Source organism: Podarcis vaucheri (assembly GCF_965113315.1).
Source record: "Podarcis vaucheri genome assembly, chromosome: 3".
Lineage (NCBI taxonomy): Eukaryota > Metazoa > Chordata > Lepidosauria > Squamata > Lacertidae > Podarcis > Podarcis vaucheri.
In genome coordinates, this window is record NC_138761.1 from 125,566,355 (window position 1) to 125,588,920 (window position 22,566).

The 22,566-nt window shown below is 41.0% G+C and overlaps 1 protein-coding gene and 1 long non-coding RNA gene across 2 annotated transcripts in view; both read left to right on the forward strand.

Annotated features, from left to right (window-relative positions):
- Positions 1 to 21,927, forward strand: part of COMMD1 (copper metabolism domain containing 1) — a 61,502-nt gene extending 39,575 nt beyond the window's left edge. Inside the window, exon 3 of the mRNA XM_082216532.1 lies at positions 20,722 to 21,927. Within this exon, the coding sequence (XP_082072658.1) occupies positions 20,722 to 20,829 (108 nt within the window). The 3' untranslated portion in view covers positions 20,830 to 21,927. The remainder of the gene's footprint in view (positions 1 to 20,721) is intronic.
- LOC309528871 lies at positions 14,567 to 17,456 on the forward strand. The gene is made up of 3 exons (XR_014217944.1): positions 14,567 to 15,128; positions 15,894 to 15,991; positions 17,015 to 17,456. It is a non-coding gene; the product is annotated as an uncharacterized lncRNA (long non-coding RNA).
- Positions 21,928 to 22,566: the final 639 nt, after the last annotated feature.

Here is a 22,566-nt window from a genome sequence, read left to right on the forward strand (position 1 = left end):
CCTGCAAGCAGCAGCCCGTACGGATGTGTGGCAACCGTACGGGATGCCGCACATGCGCACTCCATACGGGATGCCGCTTGCGTGCAGCGGACATGCAGGCTGCCGTGTGAGTGGCATCCCGTACGGACTGCGCATGTGTGGCATCCCGTATGGAGTGCGCAAGTGCTGCAGCCCGTACGGTCGCCGTGCGAGAGGCAGCCTGTACGGATGCCCGTATGGTTGGTGTGCGAGAGCACACTCCATATGGACTGCGTGCACCCTCGGCCACGCTACCGCTGGAGGGGGAGGCAGGGGCCTTCTTGTCACACACACCCCAGAGTGGCTCCCGGGGCTGCCCGCCCCCTCCGACCCCCACTTCGTGCGCCCTGCCTGCACTACTTGGGAAAGCTCCACTGGATGGCAGAGAGTTTTATTTTGTTTTTTAAATGATATTTATTTAAGGTTTAGAAATTACAAAAAAGACAACAAAAAATTTAACAGGACATACATTACAATACATAAAAAGAAAAACACAGAAAAACAATACAACAAAAAGAAACATTAACACTAAAGCACAGATCCAATATTCCCTATCTTTACCTTTCATCTGCTTGTTTCATCGACCTCCTCACACCTCCCTTCTTTGTATTCTAGTTCAATTAATTGTTTCAGCAAATTCTTTCCATCTTTCTCAATTTTTGTTCTATAATTTATCTTAACGGTCTAACCTAAAATTTTTCATTTTGGCCCATTATCAATCAGCTTTTACTTAATTCTTTATTACATTTCCGCTAAAACCATATAACTTCATTCCAGCATCCTTCTAACATTCATTAATTTTGCAATGTTTTTGTAAATATACTTTAAATTTTTTCCAATCTTCTTCCACCGACTCTTCTCCCTGGTCTCGGATTCTGCCAGTCATTTCCGCCAGTTCCATGTAGTCCATCAGCTTCATCTGCCATTCTTCCCTGGTGGGTAGATCTTGTGTCTTCCAGTACTTTGCGATAAGTATTCTTGCTGCTGTTGTGGCGTACATTAAAAAAATCCTATCTTTCCTTGGCACCAATTGGCCGACCATGCCCAGGAGAAAGGCCTCTGGTTTCTTCAGGAAGGTATATTTAAATACCTTTTTCATTTCATTATAGATCATCTCCCAGAATGCCTTAATCTTTGGGCACGTCCACCAAAGGTGAAGGAATGTGCCTTCAGTTTCATTACATTTCCAACATTTATTATCGGGCAGATGATAGATTTTTGCAAGCTTGACTGGTGTTATGTATCACCTATAGATCATTTTCATTAAATTCTCTTTTAATGCATTACATGCCGTAAACTTCATACCTGTGGTCCATAACTGTTCCCAGTCAGCAAACATTATATTATGTCCAACATCTTGTGCCCATTTAATAATAGCAGATTTCACCGTTTCATCTTGAGTATTCCAACAGCAAGTTATACATTCTTGACAAATTCTTAACTTTAGGGTCTAACAATTCTGTTTCCAATTTTGATTTTTCTACCTGGAAGCCTAATTTTTTGTCCAAATTTTTTATGGATGGCACAGAGGTAAAGGTAAAGGACTCCTGGACGGTTAAGTCAAGTCAAAGGCGACTATGGGGTTGCTGTGCTCATCTCGCTTTCAGGCTGAGGGAGCCGGTGTTTGCCCACAGACAGCTTTCCGGGTCATGTGGCCAGCAGGACTAAACTACTTCTGGCTAAATGGAACACTGTGACGGAAACCAGAGCGCACGGAAACGCCGTTTACCTTCCCGCCACAGTGGTACCTATTTATCTACTTGCAATGCCGTGCTTTCGAACTGCTAGGTTGGCAGGAGCTGGGACAGAGCAACAGGAGCTCACCCTGTTGTGCAGATTTGAATCACCAACCTTCTGATCGGAAGCCCAAGAGGCTGGGTGGTTTAGACCACAGCACAAGGAGGATGCAACAGAGCCATCCAAGTATGTCTCCTTTGCTGCCTTCACTGCCACTAGGTACAGTGTTCAACTGCTTTCAGCTGGGGTTTCCCTCCACTCATGTTTGAGCCATTTCCCAGCTTGTTTCCTCACCCTAAGCTCTGGAATATACTAGGGAGCCAAACAGGCTCCACAAAGTGGGAGGCAGCTCAGGGGCAATTGTGTCAACAGCCTGAGCCATTTGGGTGCTCCCGGACTCAGTCATGGCTTTGGCAGGAGCGCCAGTCATATCAGCCAAAGAAAGCCATTGTTTCCATGTTTGAACCAAAGATATGTTAACTTTAAAGTGGGAAAGTTTCCCCCCTCTTTTTTCATGGCATAGGGAAGGAAGCACATATGTTTTTGTGCAGTCTACCTAGCAACATACCCATGAATCTTTCTGGTCTACTGATTTCATTTTTATTTAATCCTGCGGTAGCAGTTATCCTGTAGTAAGAAAGCTGTAATCTCTTGTTTCTTTTACATTGCATATAGCATTTTTCAGTTCTGTTCAAATTTTAAAATGAAGCATGAATGTTGATTAGATCTGTTCTATAGACCTTTCTATATTGAAAAAGGCAGCACTCAAGGCAACTCTCACAGAAATATAACAATAAATAAAAACAAAATTAAAAAGAGCATTAAAACATGGCTGACTTCTATATGTTATACAAAGTAGTGGAAAGCTTAAGGCTTTTCTGTAATTATGTGCTTTAAGCTTGCCATGTGTTACAGAAAAATTGATCAGATATTTACTGGAAATTTGTCTGATGTCAGTTTAATGAAATGAAAGCTTTCCACAGTGTCATCAAAATGGACTTTACCTTTCAACAGATTGATTGTAATTAAAGGGTTTAAAGTGAGTATGCTCTTACCAGCGATGCTCTATAGTCACATGAAGTGAGAGAGATCAGAGTACTGTATGGTCCAAGCCAAATATTAAGAGGATTTTTTGCCAGCTGGTATGAACACATGGCTGCTAATCATTATAAAAGACTTAATCTATATTTTAGGAGAAATTGTTTTCTAAAATTATTCTTTCCAATTAATTATGCAACCAAGTAACAAAATCCTATTTTCTGGTAGGACTCTAGTTTTGTCTAGCATCTACCCGATAGGTGAAAATTTAGCAGCTGTCCCTCACGTTGAGATGAAATGATAGCAAAATCTTCACCAGTTACATTTGTATATGCTGACAGGAAAAAGAGGACAACCACATCCTTAGTTTGGCTGAAAGTTGAGTTCCATAGTAGTTCACTTCTCTCTTTCTGAATGACAATGCAATTTAAAGCCAGGGTTGTTAGCAAGGTGGAGCTGCAACACACCCTCTCCTGATGGCAAGGTTCTGCAAGGACTTTCCCTTGAGGAGACCATCCAGAGGCAAGGATGCAGCAGGGAGGCCTTTTGCCTCAGGTGCCAAATGTCTTGGGCCGGCCCTGCTGTTTATCATACAATCTGAGCAATTTCAGGCACTTCATGTGCATTACAGCAGAAGCATTGGAACTGATGGATTCCGCAGGATTGCTGTAATGATTAAAGGTTTGCCATTATGCGGGGCGGGGGCCAGTCACACAGGTCCTTGGCGCACAGCCTTTGCCTCTAAAGAGATTCTGCATGAGCAACCATGGCATGGTTAGGACCAGGGGTCCCCAAACTAAGGGCCGCGGGCTGGATAAGGCCCGAGCGACTCGTTTATCCGACCCACAGCAACCCCCGCTGCTGCTGCTGCCCGCTCTTGCCGGTGCTGCGCGGCTGCCCACTTCTGGATCAGAGGAGCATCGGAAATAGCTTGTGCGCATGCACAAGCGTTATTTCCGGTGCACATCCGGGTCGGAGGAGGCCTGTGAACATGTGCACAAGCTATTTCCAGTGATCCTCCGACCCGGAAGTGCACTGGAAATAGCGTGTGCGCATGCGTATGGGCACGCGCTCCCCCGCCCTCTGGCCCGCTGCGCAATCGGCGCTGGAGACACCGGCCCAAGGCGCGGTAAGTTTGCTGACCCCTGGTTAAGACCTACAGTCAGACCTTTAAATGTTACAGCAGTGCTATGGGATGAATCCTCAAGTAGTGATGTTAAATTCTCCAGAATAATCTTTTGGGGAATATTCCCGAGAATATTCTCGATTAATGAGTTGTGTACATTTAAAGCAGCTGTGTCGATGACACAGAATTTACAGTTTGTGGAGAATATTCTCCGGAGAATTTTCTAGCAGAGACTATTCTCCGGAAAATATTCTCACCTCACATCACTACCCACAAGAAAATCAGCACTCACACTGCTGCAGGGCACCAGAACAGGGAATTGACCACAGCTGGTCATTTTGATACACTTTGGCCCCCAGAAGCTGCTTTAGGCAGCTTGGTAAGCAGCTAGTAACTCCATTTAAAGCTCTGCAGATACGATGTTTGTAAAACTTTGGGGAGATGTACGTTTTCATTGGGTAGATTATGTATGTTGATAATTTATCATGGGCTACATCAGGAGAGGTTAGTTTTTCTGCTTGACAGTGGCTCATATCTGTAATGAGTAAGGAGTATGTAGATCTTCCAGGAAGATCTGCCTCTTTTCAAAATAAAATACTTTCAACGTGTGTATATATTTGTTTAAGGAGCTAACAGAAATCACTGGGTTAAAGCTGACCGAAAGTCCAGAGGTAGCATTATTATCAATTTACGATGGGGTGGAAGGTTCACAGGCTATGAAGGACTTGCTCACAAATTCATTGACAGCTGCACAAATTATAATAGCTAGGAAGATGGAAGGGGCAAGCAGAATATAAAATGGAAGAATGGTATAAAGAGGTGTGGGATGTAGCTATTAATGATAAATTAACATGTGCCATTAAGGTGAGATGGGGAATACGCAGGAGAAATGATTTTGAGGAGGGTGTTTGTAGAATTTGTACTGTTAAAATGGAAAGGGGTCAAACCATCGCAAGAGGTGTTAAAATTTTGGGAGGTTGGATAGTTACAATGGAATGGTCTCGGTGGTGGGGTGCACATTTTTATTATTATTTATTTATGATTATTACTTTGTCAAAATAGAAGAAGAAGAAGAAAAAGAAGAAGAAAGCAAATACAAAAAACAAACAAACAAACGTGTATATATCTAAGTTTTACATGTGCTCTATGATTTTAGGAAACAGACAGCCGAGTCCTAACAAATAGCTTAATGAATGCTGTTACTTTGATGACCACTAGCTTCAGAAAAGAATTCAACAGATTCATAGCTGTTAGACATGATAGCTAATTGAAACTCTGTGTACAAAGACAGTAAATCCATCTCTCTTTATCAGGGGCAACAATAGATGGAGGCATTTGGCATTGGCATTCCTCTCCACTTTTGACTATGTTGGGGGTGGGAATGGTTGAATTCTTTGAACCTGAAGTTTTATAACCTAAAGATATAAAAGCCAACTATGTTTTCACAGTGATTAAATGTGAAGTTGCCTATGTTTTTGAGCCAGTATGGAATTTTGAAAAAGTGGCTACAAAATGGGATGAACATGCTCACTTGGCCCTTATAAGTAGCAGCGAAAGAGGCTGGCAGTATATTAACCACCACAACACTTTGCACCTCTCTGTTCTGAACAGAAAGGAAGGTGGTTGTCCAGTCCAGGCATGCAATGAGATGTGGGCATGTTGAATCACTTCATTTTTCACTTTCCAATGTTTCTATCTTCAGCAGGCTGCAGCAGAAATGAGAGATTTGTATGCAAGAAGTGTAATTTTCAAAAGTTCAGTGAAAGGTTTGAGAAGAGTGTTTGTTAGAGAACTTAAGCAATCACTAGTAGATGATATTATAAAAGCTGTGCAAAAAATAGCTTAGTAAACACAAAGACAAGAGAGAAAAACAGATGTGGTAACTTGAAGGACAAAGTGTTCAAAATGATTTTTACCGTACTGAAATAATAATTTCAGTTGACTGACAAGAAAGACTATAGATGGATTTTTAAAGGAAGTTATTTTCATTGTTACTTAAGCAAAAGATTTAGAAGAATAGGACACCCACAGACTTGAAAATAATAACCATCACACTTCAGAGCACTTAGTACACAGGTGGAATTAAGAAGGGTCTCCATTTCATATCTTGCATTTATGAAGTGTTTTGTCACAATGGGATCCTAACTGGTGTGTCCCAGGATGAATGTTATTGCAGATAAGCTGTGTCCTAACCCCCATCACAGGGTTGGATTCAGAGCAGCACTTTCACTCTCTTAACCAAATTCTAAAATTCAAAGAAACCAGTATTCCTTTTAAAAATAGCTGAATATTTAGTTTTTTATTTTATATTTAGGTACAATATTATACATACACTTACTTATGTCATACTTTATATATCTAAAATAACAGATTCATCTATTTTATATTGATTCCAATGCAAAAGAAGCTCCGTTCAATTTGGTTGAAAATTTTATTTTGCCTGCATCCTTCCATCCCATAGTTGCTTATATCTCATTACTTTATTAATGATCATTATGTCCCAGATCTTCCTCTTCCATTGGTCAATTGTTGGTAGACTATCAGTTTTCTGTGCCTTTACTATCAAATAACACTCTGCAATCAACATGTGTGGCTAGAACAAAAGAGTCTCTTGCTGTACCTGATGCAGTTTCATCAGCCTTAAAACAACTGAGAGCCTCAAGCTCAAAGGAAAATAAGCTACAATTCTTGTTTCAGATGTAACACTAAGCCACAGATTGTCATTTGTTTCATCCATGCAATAGCAGTTTGCAAAACGAGAAGAGAAAACCACCCAGAAAGACACATTCATTGTAAGCTATTAATTATGCTTTACTGTGATATGTGAACTGGGCACTGGCCAGAGTCTGCGTTTCCAAGTATATAATAAGCAAGTCTTGGATTTTAAGCTTCTTTTTTGTTTATGTTTTCCATCCTCGGGGCAGTTTCATAAGTTCAGTTCACTTTCTTATCCATTATTCAGAAATCTCTAGAAGCAGAACTGTGGTTACTGTATAACTATCACTTGTCAATTCAGACATTGAGCCAAGCAACAGTTTGCAAATCACAGTTTCTGTCTCTGGTTTCCTAGCTGAACACAAACCTTGGTTTGTCAATATAGATCCACTTGCAAACATAGCTGTCCCTCTTGAAAAGCAGATGTTTTATGAATACAGACCTGGACCTCCTTCCTGGCATAGAGGATAATTAAATTGTTGTTCTCTTCCATTGTCTTATGGATACAAAAAATTGGTATCAAAGAAGAAGGCAAACTTCATTGTCTTAATTTCCCAAATTGAAATATTGCAGTTTGTAGAAAAGCTTGTTCTGGGAAAGCTGCTTTTCAAACATGGTGCTAAAGGATTTTTGATGTGCCCTGTTTTATTGGCTCAATTTCTTTAAGACACTGAAAGAAGAGTATTATAGTGTAGATCCCATACTTTAGCTGATCTTACTTTGCGCAACAAATTATGAATTATATGTTTAATGAAAATACAGACCATGAGCAAGGACAGCAGGATCTGTGTGGGTGGGCCCCTAGGCCTTTTGTGTGCTGCGATATTCAGCACAGGTTTAAGAGAAAAGTCCGCCCACACAGATGCCTCCGCAGAACTGAAGCTTCCACTCTTCTTTCTTTACCTTCAAGTTCATTTTCTTTCTTTTTTTTCCTTTTTTCCCCCAGAATATTTATATCTAAAGAGAGCTTGGAAACACCATTGTTGACAGAGAATATCAGTGAGAACAGTCTTCACTAAAACGTGCTCAGTGTATCATTGCTGTATTTTTAATACATTACGTTTTCCATTATTTACTTTATGTGTTTATTTAACAAAATATATTGCTTGACTGTAGATAGAAACTCTAACCAACCGGTTAAGCTGTAAACAGATAAAAAATACCTGCCAACCTCTACATACCTAGATAGGCCTGCCAAAACAAAAATGTTTTTAAAAGGTGCAGGTGCCAGAAAGGGTTCAGCAAAGGTGTCTGCCTGGTGCCAGGAGGGGGGAGCCCCAAAGTGTGGGTTCCAACAGGCTTTTTAGAAGTGACCGCTTTTAATGAATGGGCTGATGCCATGCTGTTTTTACTGTTTTTACTGTAATTATTTTATGTTTTTAAACATATTTTAATATGTATATAGTTTTAATTCTATTAGCGCTTCATTTTTTTTTAACAATTTCCCCCCAATATGTTTTTAGCTTTTGATGCTTTTATCTGCCGCCTTGAATCTCGCCAGGGTAAAAGGCAGGGTATAAAATAATAATAATAATAATAATAATAATAACAACAACAACAACAACAACAACAACAACAACAACAACCAGTGCTGGTCTCTAAGCAGAGGTGAAAGAGGCTGAGACTAAATTATGCTTTTTCATTAGCCTGTTTCAGAGCTTATTCATAACCTCACACCCCAGTGGTTTTAATACACTATGAGGAAAGATACTCTGAAACATTTTCACTTGTGCTTTGCCTAATTACCATACAGCAAAATGTGCTGAGGATTTTTATAATATTTTAGTTTTATTTTTTAATCTCACATCTGCACAAACATAGCTGTAGACCCAGCTCTTAATTTACTAGTTACTGGGTGTCCTTATATAAGCTACTATTTTACAACCTTTGTCTCCTCTGGGGATAATGTATATGAAGTTTATGCTTTGCTTTGCTTTGCTTTGCTTTGCTTTGCTTCGCTTCGCTTCGCTTCGCTTCGCTTATAGAGCTGAATGAGAGCACCAGGGTCATCTAGTCCAACCCCCTGCAATGCCGGAATATTTTGCTCTGTCTGAGTCTCATGCTACACTGACTGAGCTACCAAAGGATTATTATATCATTTTAATGTATGTCCCACCATTCACCATAAGGTCCCAGGGGGTGACAACAATTTAAAATACATCATCAGGATGAGTCCTGAAAGCACACATCTGCCAAAAGGTGCGTAGTGAAGGTGCCAGGGGCATGTCTGTGGGGGACGAGTTCCCCAAGTAAGCGGCTGCCACAGATTGCCCTCTTCTGAGAACTACCAAGAGATCTCCTTTGCACCTTGCCGTCAGAGAGGAGAGGGTCTGCAGGGAAGGAGAAGTCTATCAGATATCTGGGGTCTAAGTTGCTTTAAAGACTAATGTGAGCACCTTGAATGGCGCCTGGAAACCAACCGGCAATCACTGCAGCTGTTTTAAAATAGGGGTTATATGAGATCTATATCAAACCCCAGTCCAGTTATGGCTTCCTTGTGTTGGTCGTCACTATTTCTATTACCCCATAACCTGCTGAGTCTTCTTTCCTGTTTCTCTAGAGTCACATGCAGGGGCTTATACCAGTGAACCTGTGCTATAGGGTGTGAGAGAGGAGTTCGCTATACAGTTGCTTTTCAAGTTCATTAATTACGATCCGCACAAGAGCCCTGTTGGTGGCACCGCCTCTGGCTGCTGCCTGGTTGACCCGTGACAGGGCCTTCTCTGTGGTGGTTCTGTTTGTGGAATGCCCGCCCAGCTGAGCTTTGTCAGTCTCCCTCACTATTAAAAACATTCCTGTTTACTCAAGCATTTGATGGCTAAACTTTGGCAACTATGAAATTAATAACTGCCATCCTGGGCTTCTCTGAGAGGAAAGGGTGGGATATCAGTAGTAGTAGTAGTAGTAGTAGTAGTAGTAGTAGTAGTAATAATAATAATAATAATAATAATAATAATAATAATAATAATGGGCCCCCTTGCTCCTAGGTTTTGGAGGTGTCTTCCAGATCTAAACCAGATTTGCCTGTTCTAGCCTACTGAATATAATGGGATTTAAATTACTCCTTTTCTTTTTTCTTTCAAAAAAGAATTGGAATGTGGTTAGCAGTTTAAAATAAGCATTATTGTTACATACATACATACATACATACATGGTTTTATTTGTATGCCACCTGTCCACAGTTCAAACCATGCACAAGGCAGCTTACAACACAGGGGGGGGGGAATATAACGGCACCGTAACCAAGTACTCAGACAGTAAAGAAAACATGTAAACATATACAACCAAACTGAAGAATTTCCACATAAATTGTTAGGATCTGATCCAAACTTTATTCAGCAGTAACACTGTTATTGTTGTGTGCCCTTCACAATGGGCTGCAGTTCAGTTTAGAGTTTGGAGTGCGAATGAACATGCTTGTAGCCTTGAGAACTATCAATTGTTGTACTAAACAATTAATATTTACAAAACTCTTTATGTTTAACCAACTCCAGTATTTTGTTTCAGGGAAATGCATTTTTTAATGCCAGGTTACAAATCAGAGTTCAGGTTTTCTTGCGCTGGCTCAAGCTCCACAAAGCCAGGAAACTGGAAGTTAGGCTCCCATGGCTTCCCCAAAAACAACAATATCTACACAGCTGTTATATTCTATAGTGAAGAGACTTCAAGCACAATCCCGTCTTGACTCCCCAGCGGCGGACACAGCAGGGCTCTTTGTGTGTGCTTCCAGGAAAACACTTGACAAAATGGAAGTGAAGCCAAGTCATCATGGAGTAACAAAATGAAGCTGTGGCTCTTCTGCCAGAATAATTTTATTCAATTCTAATGTGTGTGTGTTTGTTTACTTAAATGGGAGTAGCACTGCAAATGCTTATTCCAGCTTTGAAAGCATTGTCTCTGTAGATTGCCAGCAGGGTTACTGGCTTACACTGCCTAATTTAACTGTTGGCTCTCTTGTATTTGTTTTAGTTTTAATGCTTTTCCATTCCTACACAAAATGTTCCATCATGCTGTTTGGCTTTAAAGATAAGGACGGTTACTGACAACCACTCCAGTCAGGGAAAATTATCTGTGTTAAGTTGAACCCCTTTCAGTGGGTAACCTGACAGAAATCTCTGAATCTTCTACCTTGTGAAGAATGTGGAAGGGTATTCTGCTGGTTTTATATCAGTAGTATTTGTTTTTCCTCTTACGTCGGCAATGCAAAAAGAACTTAAATGTTCATATGCTAAAATCACAAACAGTAAGTTTTTCTTTCTGGGAGAGGTGAGAACTTTATTTTTGATGAAGTTTTGGGGGGAAAGAGCGACTGCTGTCATGTGGCCGGAAAAGGGCTGTTAGAAAATCAGGGGCCAACCCCTTTTCTCGAGTCGAGTGTGATACTATAATAGTATATTAAATGCGTTGCAAGTTATGCAGCACTTATTATTAGCAGCGAAACTCATTTTCATCAAAAATTATCTGAGGCATGTAGCTAAAAGATCAAGTATTGTTTCCATAATTTACAGTTCTTTCTTCAGCCAGATACAACATCAAAAATAAAAACCACTCCCGTCATCTTCCATAATTGCAGTCCTAATATTCACACAAGTTCGCATTTTGTTGCTGCCCATTTGGAATACTTAGCTAATAGCCTTTGTGTTTTGTGCTCACAGTTACTAATAGTTTCAAAACCATGTCCCATCCATTAAAATCCACAACAGGGGTGGGGGGGGGGGTTAAGGCCCAAGTAATTCAATCTAAGTGTTCTTGGGTGCACATACTTTCAGACTGCAAAGCACTTTACAGCCTTTATCTCGCTAAATAAATGGGCTTGGTGGTATTCCTTCCACTTCTAGAATCTGATAAGGATTCCACATTTTACTCATTCCTCTCCTTTCCTTTCCTATACAAATGGCATTTTTAATTGTTTAAAGAACACAATGAGCTTGCAGGCCCTTTCAGAGTAAAAAGAAGAGCAAGCTTTGCCCTAAAAGCAGCCAGCAAAGGGAGTTTTCTCTCCGTGGTACAAACAGTGAAACTATCCTAGAAGGTTACTTTCACCATTGTGTAGAAACCGCTCAATGGCACATGTAAGCAAGAAATAACAGGCGTTCTTGGTTCAAATATGAGAGAGAAGAATGAGAAGAATGAAAATCAATGACATTGATGTGTAATTAATTTAGAATGGTAAAAGGAAGCAGTGTGTAATTATATATAAACCATAATTGAGTTTTAGGATTCTATGTCAGAGGATGTCATCAAAGCTGAATTGGGCATAATTGCCTTATTAGTCCTCATTTACTTCAAAGAACACTGTGCAAATATTTGCTCAGCTATTGCACAGCTAAGTTCCTTCTCGGGACCTCTGCAGCATTCTTTATATTATTCATCTTTCAAACATTAAGGGTACAATTGTATCTTAATTACTTTGACTTCTTTATGCAAATAATTAGCAGGGGTGTGCACCAACCACCAGATTTTGTTTGAACCCCAATTTGGTGCTTTGGAAAACAGCCCGCCTCAGTTTGATGTAGCTCAGAGTCTATCAAGCTATAATTTTTTCCTTTTTAACAGAAGTGGATGACGGTTGCAGGCCTACTAGCTTACCTAATTACAGGAGCTTTTGTGCTGACCACTTTTAAAGTTTTGGATGTGTGTGTTTTAAGGAAATGCCTATACTTTTTAATCTTGTCACAGAATTGAATAAAATTAGCATAAAGAAGGCTGATCGCCGAAGAATGGATGCTTTTGAATTCTGGTGCTGGAGGAGACTCTTGAGAGTCCCATGGGCTGCAAGAAGAAGATCAAACCTCTCCATTCTGAAGGAAATCAGCCCTGAGTGCTCACTGGAAGGAGAGATCCTGAAGCTGAGGCTCCAAGACTTTGGCCACCTCATGAGAAGAGAAGACTCCCTGGAAAAGACCCTGATGTTGGGAAAGATGGAGGGCACAAGAAGAAGAGGACGACAGAGAATGAGATGGTTGGATGGTGTTCTTGAAGCTACCAGCATGAGTTCAAGAAGAGTCAGACACGACTAAACAACTAAACAAACAAAGTATGCACGGGACCCATTCTGAAGGCAAGAAAATTAAGCGACGAGCAAATGTTACAGTTTTATAGTCAATGAAAAAGGAAGCACTTTGGAAAATTGGTCTGAAAAATGCAGACCTGAGAGGGGTGGCACTGAGTAAGAAATCTGCCAAAATACAAATAAATAGGGACAGACTTTAGTGGTAGACACTTTCTAAAATTGATTTTGGGGGTAGAGAAAAAAAGATTTACTTTCTTGGTATAATAATTCCCTCTGATTACAAGTTTCACCTATCAATCACAATGGAGTTTTCCCACTGCCCCCGTCACCCGACTATGGCAAGCTCCGAGACATTACTTTTGCTTTCAGCAAATGCTTCGTCTGCAGCGTTATTTGATGCCAGATTGCCAAGGTGTCAGAAAATGCTTCCTGCTTCCTGTTTCAATTCATGCCACCTCATACAGAGGTGGAAGAACTGGTGCAAACATCGTCACACTCCCCTTGGGACTACTCATTCCAGTCCTTTCCTTGGTAGAAAAGGGTGATCCACCAAGGACGTGGAGACCCTTTGCCATCACGCCCCTCTTCTCTTGCCCTAGGTAATCTTGGTGGGCCCCTTGAGATGGGGAATGCGAGGTGAGAGCCCTGCAAATGTTCTTTTGCTTCCTTACTTGAAATACATGCAAAGCCCACACTAAGTACTGTACAGCTTTGGGGTAAACAAGATCAACCTGACAGATGAAAAACTTTACTGCAATATCTCCATGCCACGTTGAGAAATTTCTGATTGGGTTGCCAACATACATTTCTGACTTGGATGCAATCCAAACCCTAAAGGATGCAGACAATGGTCTCCATATGTACATCCTGGACTACTTCTTGTTTAGAAGTAAACAATATTCATGAAATATAGTCACCCTATGCCCCTGACTCCTTTATGTTTAAAAAAACCTTTAGTGTAGCATTGTTTGGTGGCCAGTGTTTAAGAAATAAAGGTCTCAAGTCTCTGTGCACATACCAAGTGGCTTGGTGCTCTGGAATGTGGTCATTTTTCTCGTGTTCAGATTATTACCTTCTGTTTCATGGTCTTTCCATGTCATCACTGCTAATGCTGCAAACTTTTGAAGAGGATATTTTAACAGTTTTTATTTATATTGAAACATCCAGCTCCAAAAACTAGCTAATCCAAATCAATTATGGATGACCCGTGTCCTAGCAACACAGAGAGGGGAGCTGTTCCAAGTGATTATGACAAAACTCCCTTTTTCAATAATGTAGAGAAACATGAGATGGAGAATCACAAATGTGAGGGCGTTCACTGGCGCTGGATTTTTTGTAGCTGCCTTATAGCACAATCCTACACATCTCTACTCAGGGAATTACTCCCTATAAACCTTAAAAGCCATGTTAATGAACAGCATTTCATGTTACCTTCCTGTATGACAATTGTAGTGTACTTCTTAAAAATTAATACATATTTGAAATTTGAAACACGCAGTGCAAAGGTAACTTTCCATAAAAAAGTGGTTGGGGATAAATGCATCAAAATGCAGCATTTCTCAAGAAACTACAAGCAAAGTGTGGAATGCGGTAACCACATGCTTACACGACTTCATAAACTAGTAGTAGCACTGCACTGCATGCAAAGTAACTGGAGTGTGTACGCAGCCAAAGTCTCCCCCTCCTCTCTTGATTGCATCTGCTCCCTGGATGTAATCTCTTCTGCAAAGGGCTGAAGCATAATTTCAGGCAGGAGGAGTAATGAGAAAGAGTGGTGTGCGCACCCCTATACCGTAAATTGAGAGGATTGGCTTTCCTTGTCTGCAAAGGAATTGCGGCCAGTCCCACTGAAATTAGGCAAGCCAGGTGACCTTTAAGCACTGTCCACCCACTGCAGCATCCATTCTTCCCTCCCATTCTCCCCCTCCACTGTCATTATCTCGCTCTTCCTTTGCTCTTGGAACACATGGATTCCTCTCACTGAGTGTTTGAAGGTCCCCCTTAACAGCTGCACAACTGGCAGAAATTCAACAGCAGAGTCTACATGTGAGGCTAATGCCGCACTAGTGGGCTTTTTTGTGTCCTCCTTTGTTCTCGTCTTCAGTGATACATATTTTCTTTTTGGGCAGCACATAAGGAACCACCCTACTTAAAACTTTCTTTGTTCTGAATAGTGAAACCTGAAGGAGGGGACAGTTCATAAGCTTGTGTACAATTGTTTTTAATGACTAGCAACGCAAATACTATTATTTGTATTTCTCAATCTTAGAACCCAACATATTACTATGGGATGCATGAAAACAAAGGGGCATTGTATGTGCTTTTGTTAACTTCACCATTCATTCCAGCAGGACTTGTATAGGAAGAATTGCCGGTGGATTCTGCTTATGGTGGGTTAGAACGTATCTTTCAAATTCTTTGTGTGCAATACTTCACACATACCAACTGGAGCTGAGCCTGGAAAGGTTAACTTGAGTGCTGGTAAATAATCCTCCTTTGATTTAAGGGTTATAAATGATGGATTGAAAAAAACGTAATATCATAAAAGCAGTGAAATTAAATTTACTGCACTGTAGCAAATGGAAGGCTTTACTTCTGTTCTTGGACTTGCTCCAGTTCCTTCAATCCTTTCAATTTAATCTCCAATAGGATATGATTGATTCTACATTAGAAGAATTAAAGAACAATTCCTCTTGAAAGACGGATAACTTTCCCCCCCTCCTCCTATAACATAGCCTCTTAAATCATGTAATACCCAACTAATTATGGGAGCACAAACAAAATTCTGCATATCAAATGCTTCTCCCATGGAAAGGAATCACAGATACAAGCCTCACTTTCAGGATTTTGATGCTGCCATTCTGTATCCACTTACTGGGGAGTAATCTAATTGACCTCAGGGTAGACATGCATTTGTTTGCACTGTACATGTCAGAATTATATTTACAGTGGTACCTCGGTTTACAAACATAATTCGTTGCAGAAGTCCATTCTTAAACCAAAGCATTCTTAAACCAAAGCGCATTTACCTAACTGCACAATGGACTAGTTTGTCTCTTCTGAGATTGCTGATTTTATTTGAAAAGAGCAACTTTGGCAATGTCTGTTTGCCTTCGTTTGATGCTACTCATTGTATATGAACTGTGTGTGCTTAGCTGTCATGCTCAGCTACAAAAAGCAAGACACACAGTCTTTTCTGGGGTCTACACACATTTCATATTGGTTTTTTATTTTCGTTTATATTAGCAGCAATGGCTTTGTAGCTACATCTAGGCAAGTCCCATTGAGGGAGGAATCTTAACTGAACAGCAAATAACAAGGTCTCTTGAGACATATATATTCAGGTGAGCAATTTTTCACTCTCAAGGTAAGAGAACACATTTTCCAAAGGCATAGTCAAATTGATTTAAAAGCACCTTTTTCATGTGATGCTTACTGCAGCCTATATTCTCCAAAGAAAGCAAGACCACTGCACATGGTATACAGAGAGGGCATAGATGGTCTGTATCGCTAGTTCCTGAACATTTTGGCCTTTACAGAAATACTCTTTCTGACTGTGTGCCTCTAACTTCCCCTCACTTGCAAACATCTATATGAACAGCCATCTTCCTGCAATACCATGTGTACAAATCCTCTTAGATCAGGCATAGGCAAACTCGACCCTCCAGATGTTTTGGGACTACAACTCCCATGATCCCGAGCTAACAGGACCAGTTGTCAGGGGTGATGGGAATTGTAGTCCCAAAACATCTGGAGGGCCAAGTTTGCCTATGCCTGTCTTCGATAAACCGCTCTGCTGCAATGATGGGCTGTATCCAGTGTTAGTCCTACTTAGAGCAGGCTCATTGAAATTAGAATTGTAGAGTTGGGAGGGACCCCAAGGGGCATTATACAGGCATCCCCCCACTTACACATGATCAACTCACGTTTGACCATGTATCCGCACGGTGCTGGGAAGTAAATAGACTCAAACCAGGAAATGGTGGGAGAGAGCTGGCGAGTCCTTGTGGCTTCACAGAGCCAGTGGGGGGGGGGCAGAAGAAGCCCCAAAGAGGCTGCAGGCACAGTGGGGCTTTTTAAGGCTGCTCAGCCTCCCTGCCTAGCAGCTGACATGCACAAGTAGCGCAGAAGCAGCCGCCACTTTTCCATGCGTCCTCCAGCCGGCTTAGAAAGACAATCATGTGGAAAGAAAAGACTCTACGAGAAAAGTAAAGCTGAAAATTGTTCATGTTATATTTGTTAACCGATATGCTAAATATATTATAGTGCCTGTCCAAAATGGATTACCTACTGAACTTTCAAGTTATGGGGACAGACTCAGGGGTCCCTAAAATATGATTTAGCAAAGGATGTTAGTGTCCCTTCAGAGTACTGTTAAATGTCCCTGGGAAGAATGTAGGAGGCCGGGCAACCTGGCAGGGGGAATGAAGATGCAGTCTGAAGGCTCTGATAAGAAACATATTTGACTGCAGCAAAGCAGACAGCACTTATCAATCTGGGTAAGCAGAACTGACAGGCTTGACAAAAATAGCCTTTCACATTTCCTTGTCTAGGAAATAGGCTAGACTGTGAATCATGGATTTCATTGGCTGCATACATTTCCCAAAAAAATTCTTCTGCTTATAGTTGTATCCGTCCTTTCAAAAAACCTTTGGGCAAAGTGCCTCACCAAAAACTTCTGTGGAATCTTATCAGTCATGGCGTAAGAGGCAAAGTTCTCTTGGGGATCAGGAGCTAGTTAAGTAACAGGAAGCAGAGAGTGTGGAATATGGGCTAGCTCAGTGGGGAGAGCATGAGACTCAGGGTTGTGGGTTCAAGCACATTGAGTAAAAGATTCCTGCATTGTGGTCCCTTCCAACTCTACAAGTCTATGATTCTGTGCGTAGGAATAAATGGACAGTGGAGGGATATAGAAATGCTACTCAGTGTTAATAAGTGTAAAGTGATGCACATTGGTGCAAAAAATCCTAATTTCACATACAGTACATGCTTATAGAGCCTAAACTGGTGGTGACTGACCAGAGTGAGACATTGGAGTCAATGAAGATGTCGACTCAGCATGCAGGAGCTGTGAAAAAGGCAGATTCCATGCTAACTATCATTAGGAAAGGAACTGCAAATGCAACTGCTGCTGTCATTATACAAATCTATGGTGTGACTGCATTTGGAATACAGGAAGCCCGTAACTTATGCACATTTAACTTGTGTGCATTCAGCTTTACGTGCATGGCAAAAAAGTAGAAAATTACTTTGGCAAATTCACCCACCATTGAACCCAAAGTGTTTTGGCTATACACAATTTTGGCTTTAGGTGTGATCCCCGGAACATAACCCCTGCATACGTTGTGGGCTTACTGTACTGTGTCCAGTTCTGGTTGCCTCATCTCAAAAAAGACATTGTAGTTGGAAATGGTTCAGAGAAGGGCAAATAAAATGATCAAGAGGATGATGAAATTCCCCTCCCCACCTTCTCACTATATAGAAGGATCTGGCAACTTCTGTTTCAGTGTATCTGAAGAAGTGTGCATGCACACGAAAGCTCATACCAAGAACTAACTTAGTTGGTCTTTAAGGTGCTACTGGAAGGAATTTTTTTATTGTGACTATGGCAGACCAACACGGCTACCTATCTGTAACTTCCCCTGTGAAGAAAAGTTTAAGCATTTGGGGCTTTTTACTTTAGAGAAAAGACAAATAAGTGGTGCCATGACAGAAGTACATGCAATTATGCCTGGCGTTGAGAAAAGTTTTTCTCCCTCTCTCATAATTCTGGACCTCATGGACATCCTGTATATCTGAATGTTGGAAGAGTCGGGACCGGCCAAATACTTAACTATGGAATTTGCTTCCACAAGAGGAAAGGTTGAGGAAAAATGCTTTCAGTTCTAACATTTCTCTCTTAGTGTGAGGGTTTCAGGCCAAAGGAGGGAATCAAATCCACTCCCCAACTCCCTCTCCCTTTTTACAGTTGAGTTTCACCCAAGTAAGCATTTCCCTAGAACAGGCTTCCTCAAACTCGGCCCTCCAGATGTTATTAGACTACAATTCCCATCATCCCTGACCACTGGTCCTGCTAGCTAGGGATCATGGGAGTTATAGGCCAAAAACATCTGGAGGGCCGAGTTTGAAGAAGCCTGCCCTAGAAGACTGGTTCATCTTCCTCCATCTCCAACCTTTTCAATTTGTTCTAATATATCACAAACAATAGAAAAACTTTTAGTCTCTTTTCTCACCCCCTTGCCAGAGCTAGGAGGACCTGTCGCCATAATTGCCAGCCAATCAGTTTTGCTGAAGCCTGATCCTGAAACAAACCTCCCCTATGACTATCATGACTCTGCTTGGCAGGGGGTTGGACTCGATGGCCCTTGTGGTCTCTTCCAACTCTATGATTCTATGATTCTATGATTCTACGACTCTGTGCTTTTTGCTCTCATGTGGAGCATGGCCTTGGGACAGTTTCTCAGCTAAATAAGCATGGCTTATTTAGCCTTATATGTATAAGAGATATGGAGCAAAACTCATCTTAGGTTATGTATCTGCTCATCCTTGTTTTTCTTCTCTGTTTTTAATGTGAAATTTTATGCCAGAAAGGTTGTTTACCGTTTTGGTTTCACTTGATTCTGTTAGAAAAAAAGACTGCTAGCATGAATCAGTTCAGAGACTATTTAGATAAAGTATGTTAAACAAAAACTGACTCTGGTTTTTTTTTGGGGGGGGTGCTGTTGCCTATACATTCTTCATAGCCAGAATTGACTCAGCAAGGTTGTGTTTGTGCATGTGCGTGTGTGCATTTTAAATCCCTGTATGTATAGCTTTGGTTTGACTTGTTGTAAATGCCGCAAATTCTTGACTATAACTTTGACTTAGAGACTTTTCCTTGAAAGACACAAACAGATAGCTCAGTTTAAAACGTATTATTCTCATTAATATGTATAACATTCAGTCTGTGTCTTTCAGTTTACATTAAAGCAGGATCTGTAACGTTAATGTATGTGTCAGTCCATATTTATCCTTTTATTTTACAGTACAGCATATTTGTAAGTATCAGTAGTTCTGACATGTAAAATAGTTTCTTTGCTCTTCTTGCTCTCAGTGCTGAGGAATGCCCAACATGCTCCTCTGCCAAAATAAGAATTATCTGATGAGCAGCATTGTTGCTTGACTGAAGCTGGCATTCAGGGACGGATAAAATATATATCCTGTAACTAGTTTGCAAGGCGTCTGGTTTGGGTTTCAACTGTCCTGGTATTGCGATTTTCAAACAACAGAACTCTGAAGAGTTCCTCTGAAGCTTATCAGGGACTCTTAAATGAAAAGATGGGGAATGGTGGGCAAAATCCGCAAAGTGCAACCACATACTGGGGATATCTACTGGGGTTTAGCAGCAGTTTCTGGAGCAAAAATGAAGCCCAAGAGGCTTGCTGTGTGTGTATGCTAGAAACCACTTCTCAGAAACCGCTGCTGCACCCAAGGGATTTATGTCAAATGTGTAGGCATTCTTCAGCAGACAGTTTGATGCAGAAACGGTTTCTGAATGTAGGAAGTTTGAAAGCTAACCTTTATGCATATTAGCTTTATGTAAAAACATTGCCAAAAAAAAAAAATTAGGACCGTCACTTTCTCACACTGTATGATTGATCATGTAGACCATGTGACAAGCTCTATCCTTGGCGACTCTCTGTGCGCATCAGTAATCTATACACTTCCTGCGTGTGGTAGACAGTGGGACCATGAAATCTTATGCTGCAACAAATTGGTTTGTCTTTAAGGCCCCACAGGACTTCTCCCCCCCCCCACTGCTGCACCTTTCGTAGGTAGGGGTTGTGTTGCTGTTACATACTCATATGACTTTCCTTTTGGAAGAAAAATCAATATGGATATTTCCTTTCATCATACTGTTTTCACTGCTCCACAGCCATTATTCCAAAGCATTTCTGTGAAGGAAAGAGTCTAGTTTGGAACCAGTCCACAGATGTTCTCATCCAAATAGTCTTTCTTGCTCCTAATTTTTTTCTTTGTTAAGTTTCCAGCACTTTTTCCTAACATTAACATCTTCCTTCCTTCTTTGTTCCAGGAATCTGAATTTTTGACTTTGGAATTTGATGAGATCAAATTGAATCAAATGATGATGAAGCTTTCGGAGATTGAAGACAGCATTACTTCTCTGACTCAGTCAAACTAGCTTTTGAGTTAAAACTGTGTATGGCATAAAATATGTTTTAATTCCTGTTCATTCCTTTGGTCATCATGCTTGTTGTGAAATATTTTAGTTCATTCTTCTGTCATGTAAGAACTGAAATAAAGATGACAAAAAAGTAACACAGGAAAAACATGCATAGACGCTTGCAAAGATCATTCCGCCCATTAAAACAAAAGGATGTAATTGGATTAAAATAGAGTTAATAGCAGAGCTCTGCAGAACAACAGGAGGTATTGCTATTATTCACTTTTGTTCTCCAGCAGTTGAGACCAGAAGAGAGCTCCCTTGCCTCAAATGAGAACGAATGTGAAAGTGAAAAGAATGGAAAGTTATACATACAGATTGTACTAGGGAACGAAGACAAGAGTCCTGGTTCAGACGTGAAGGCCAGTTCAGGCATTTTATCTTAAGCTGACATCGCAGCTTGCATGGTGAAAGGACAGGTGCATGCCCCATCGCTGCACATAATGTGTGGCACAGGTACTCTAAACAGGCCTTCGTGTGTGCATTCTGGCTCAAGCCCCCCCTTCTTTAGGGAGAAATGCTGTGTGGCTCAGACCATTGCACAGCTGGTCCTCCATTGGGGGCGAGGCTAGTTGCATTATGCGCCGGTGAGGCCGAGGCCTAGTCCCCCCTCCAGTGAGTTGTGGCAGTGACTGCTGTGTGACAATAGGCCCAGGAGAAAAATCCCTGTAGTAAATTCCTATACGTACCTTTATTTCCCTTCATATTCAGCAGCAGCTTGTTTGTATAGACAAAGAGTTCATAATTGGAAACCATTGTCAGACTGTCAGACCCTATCAGGAAAATTAAGCATAAGTGTATTTTGGCTACTTCAAGCACGATGCATGAAAGTTCAAAACCCCATGCTGGAAATTATTATCCAGTCATTTGAAAAGCCTAAATAGGTGTAGTTTCAGATGGAGAGCAAATTAACATCAGAAAGACTTTTCAGCATGAACTGTTACATCTCTAGAGCAATGCCTTGTGGTATATTACAGTGCATATTGAAAATGTAAACTGTAGGGCAAAATATTAAAGTGACATGCATATATGAACTCCAGAACCTCTCAAGGGTGACAGTACTGTTGCTTGCTTTCTGTGGATGGATTTGATTGTGGGGTTTTTTTTGGGGGGGGGTTCTTTGGCAGGGTTGCTATTGGGATTTTTCTTTCCCCTCTTTTGAGAACATCCTTCAATATTTTAACTAATTTATTCAGCATGTCAAGTGTTCAGTTTCACCTTACTCCCATTTCTCAGTGGGGCTATCTGCCTCAAGAGGAGAACTGGTTCTTGCCCAGGACCCCCATGTGTGGTCCCATTCCTGCTTTTTCTGACAGTGTGAGAAATAATTTGATGCTAGGTCCTAGTTCTCTTGCCCCTTCCCTCCATATTTTTAATAATATTTTAAACAAAAAACAAAAACATTGCTTATGGGGCAGCAGGAAATACATCTCTTCCCAGAAGACCTGGTTTTCTGAAGGACTACTACTGGATACCAAACCACAGTTTGATCCTTGTTTCATTGTCATAAACACGATTTGATGGTTATTGGAAACATCTGCTCCTACACTACTGTCCTCCTTTGCCCGCAAGTGAGGAAGAGAGTGAAAACTTTGTTTTCACATTGGAGCAATCTGCAGTTCCACATTATGTACAAGCCGTGGGCCAGTCCACCGTCCTTCAGACCATGTGGTGGGCCGGATTATATTTTGGGGG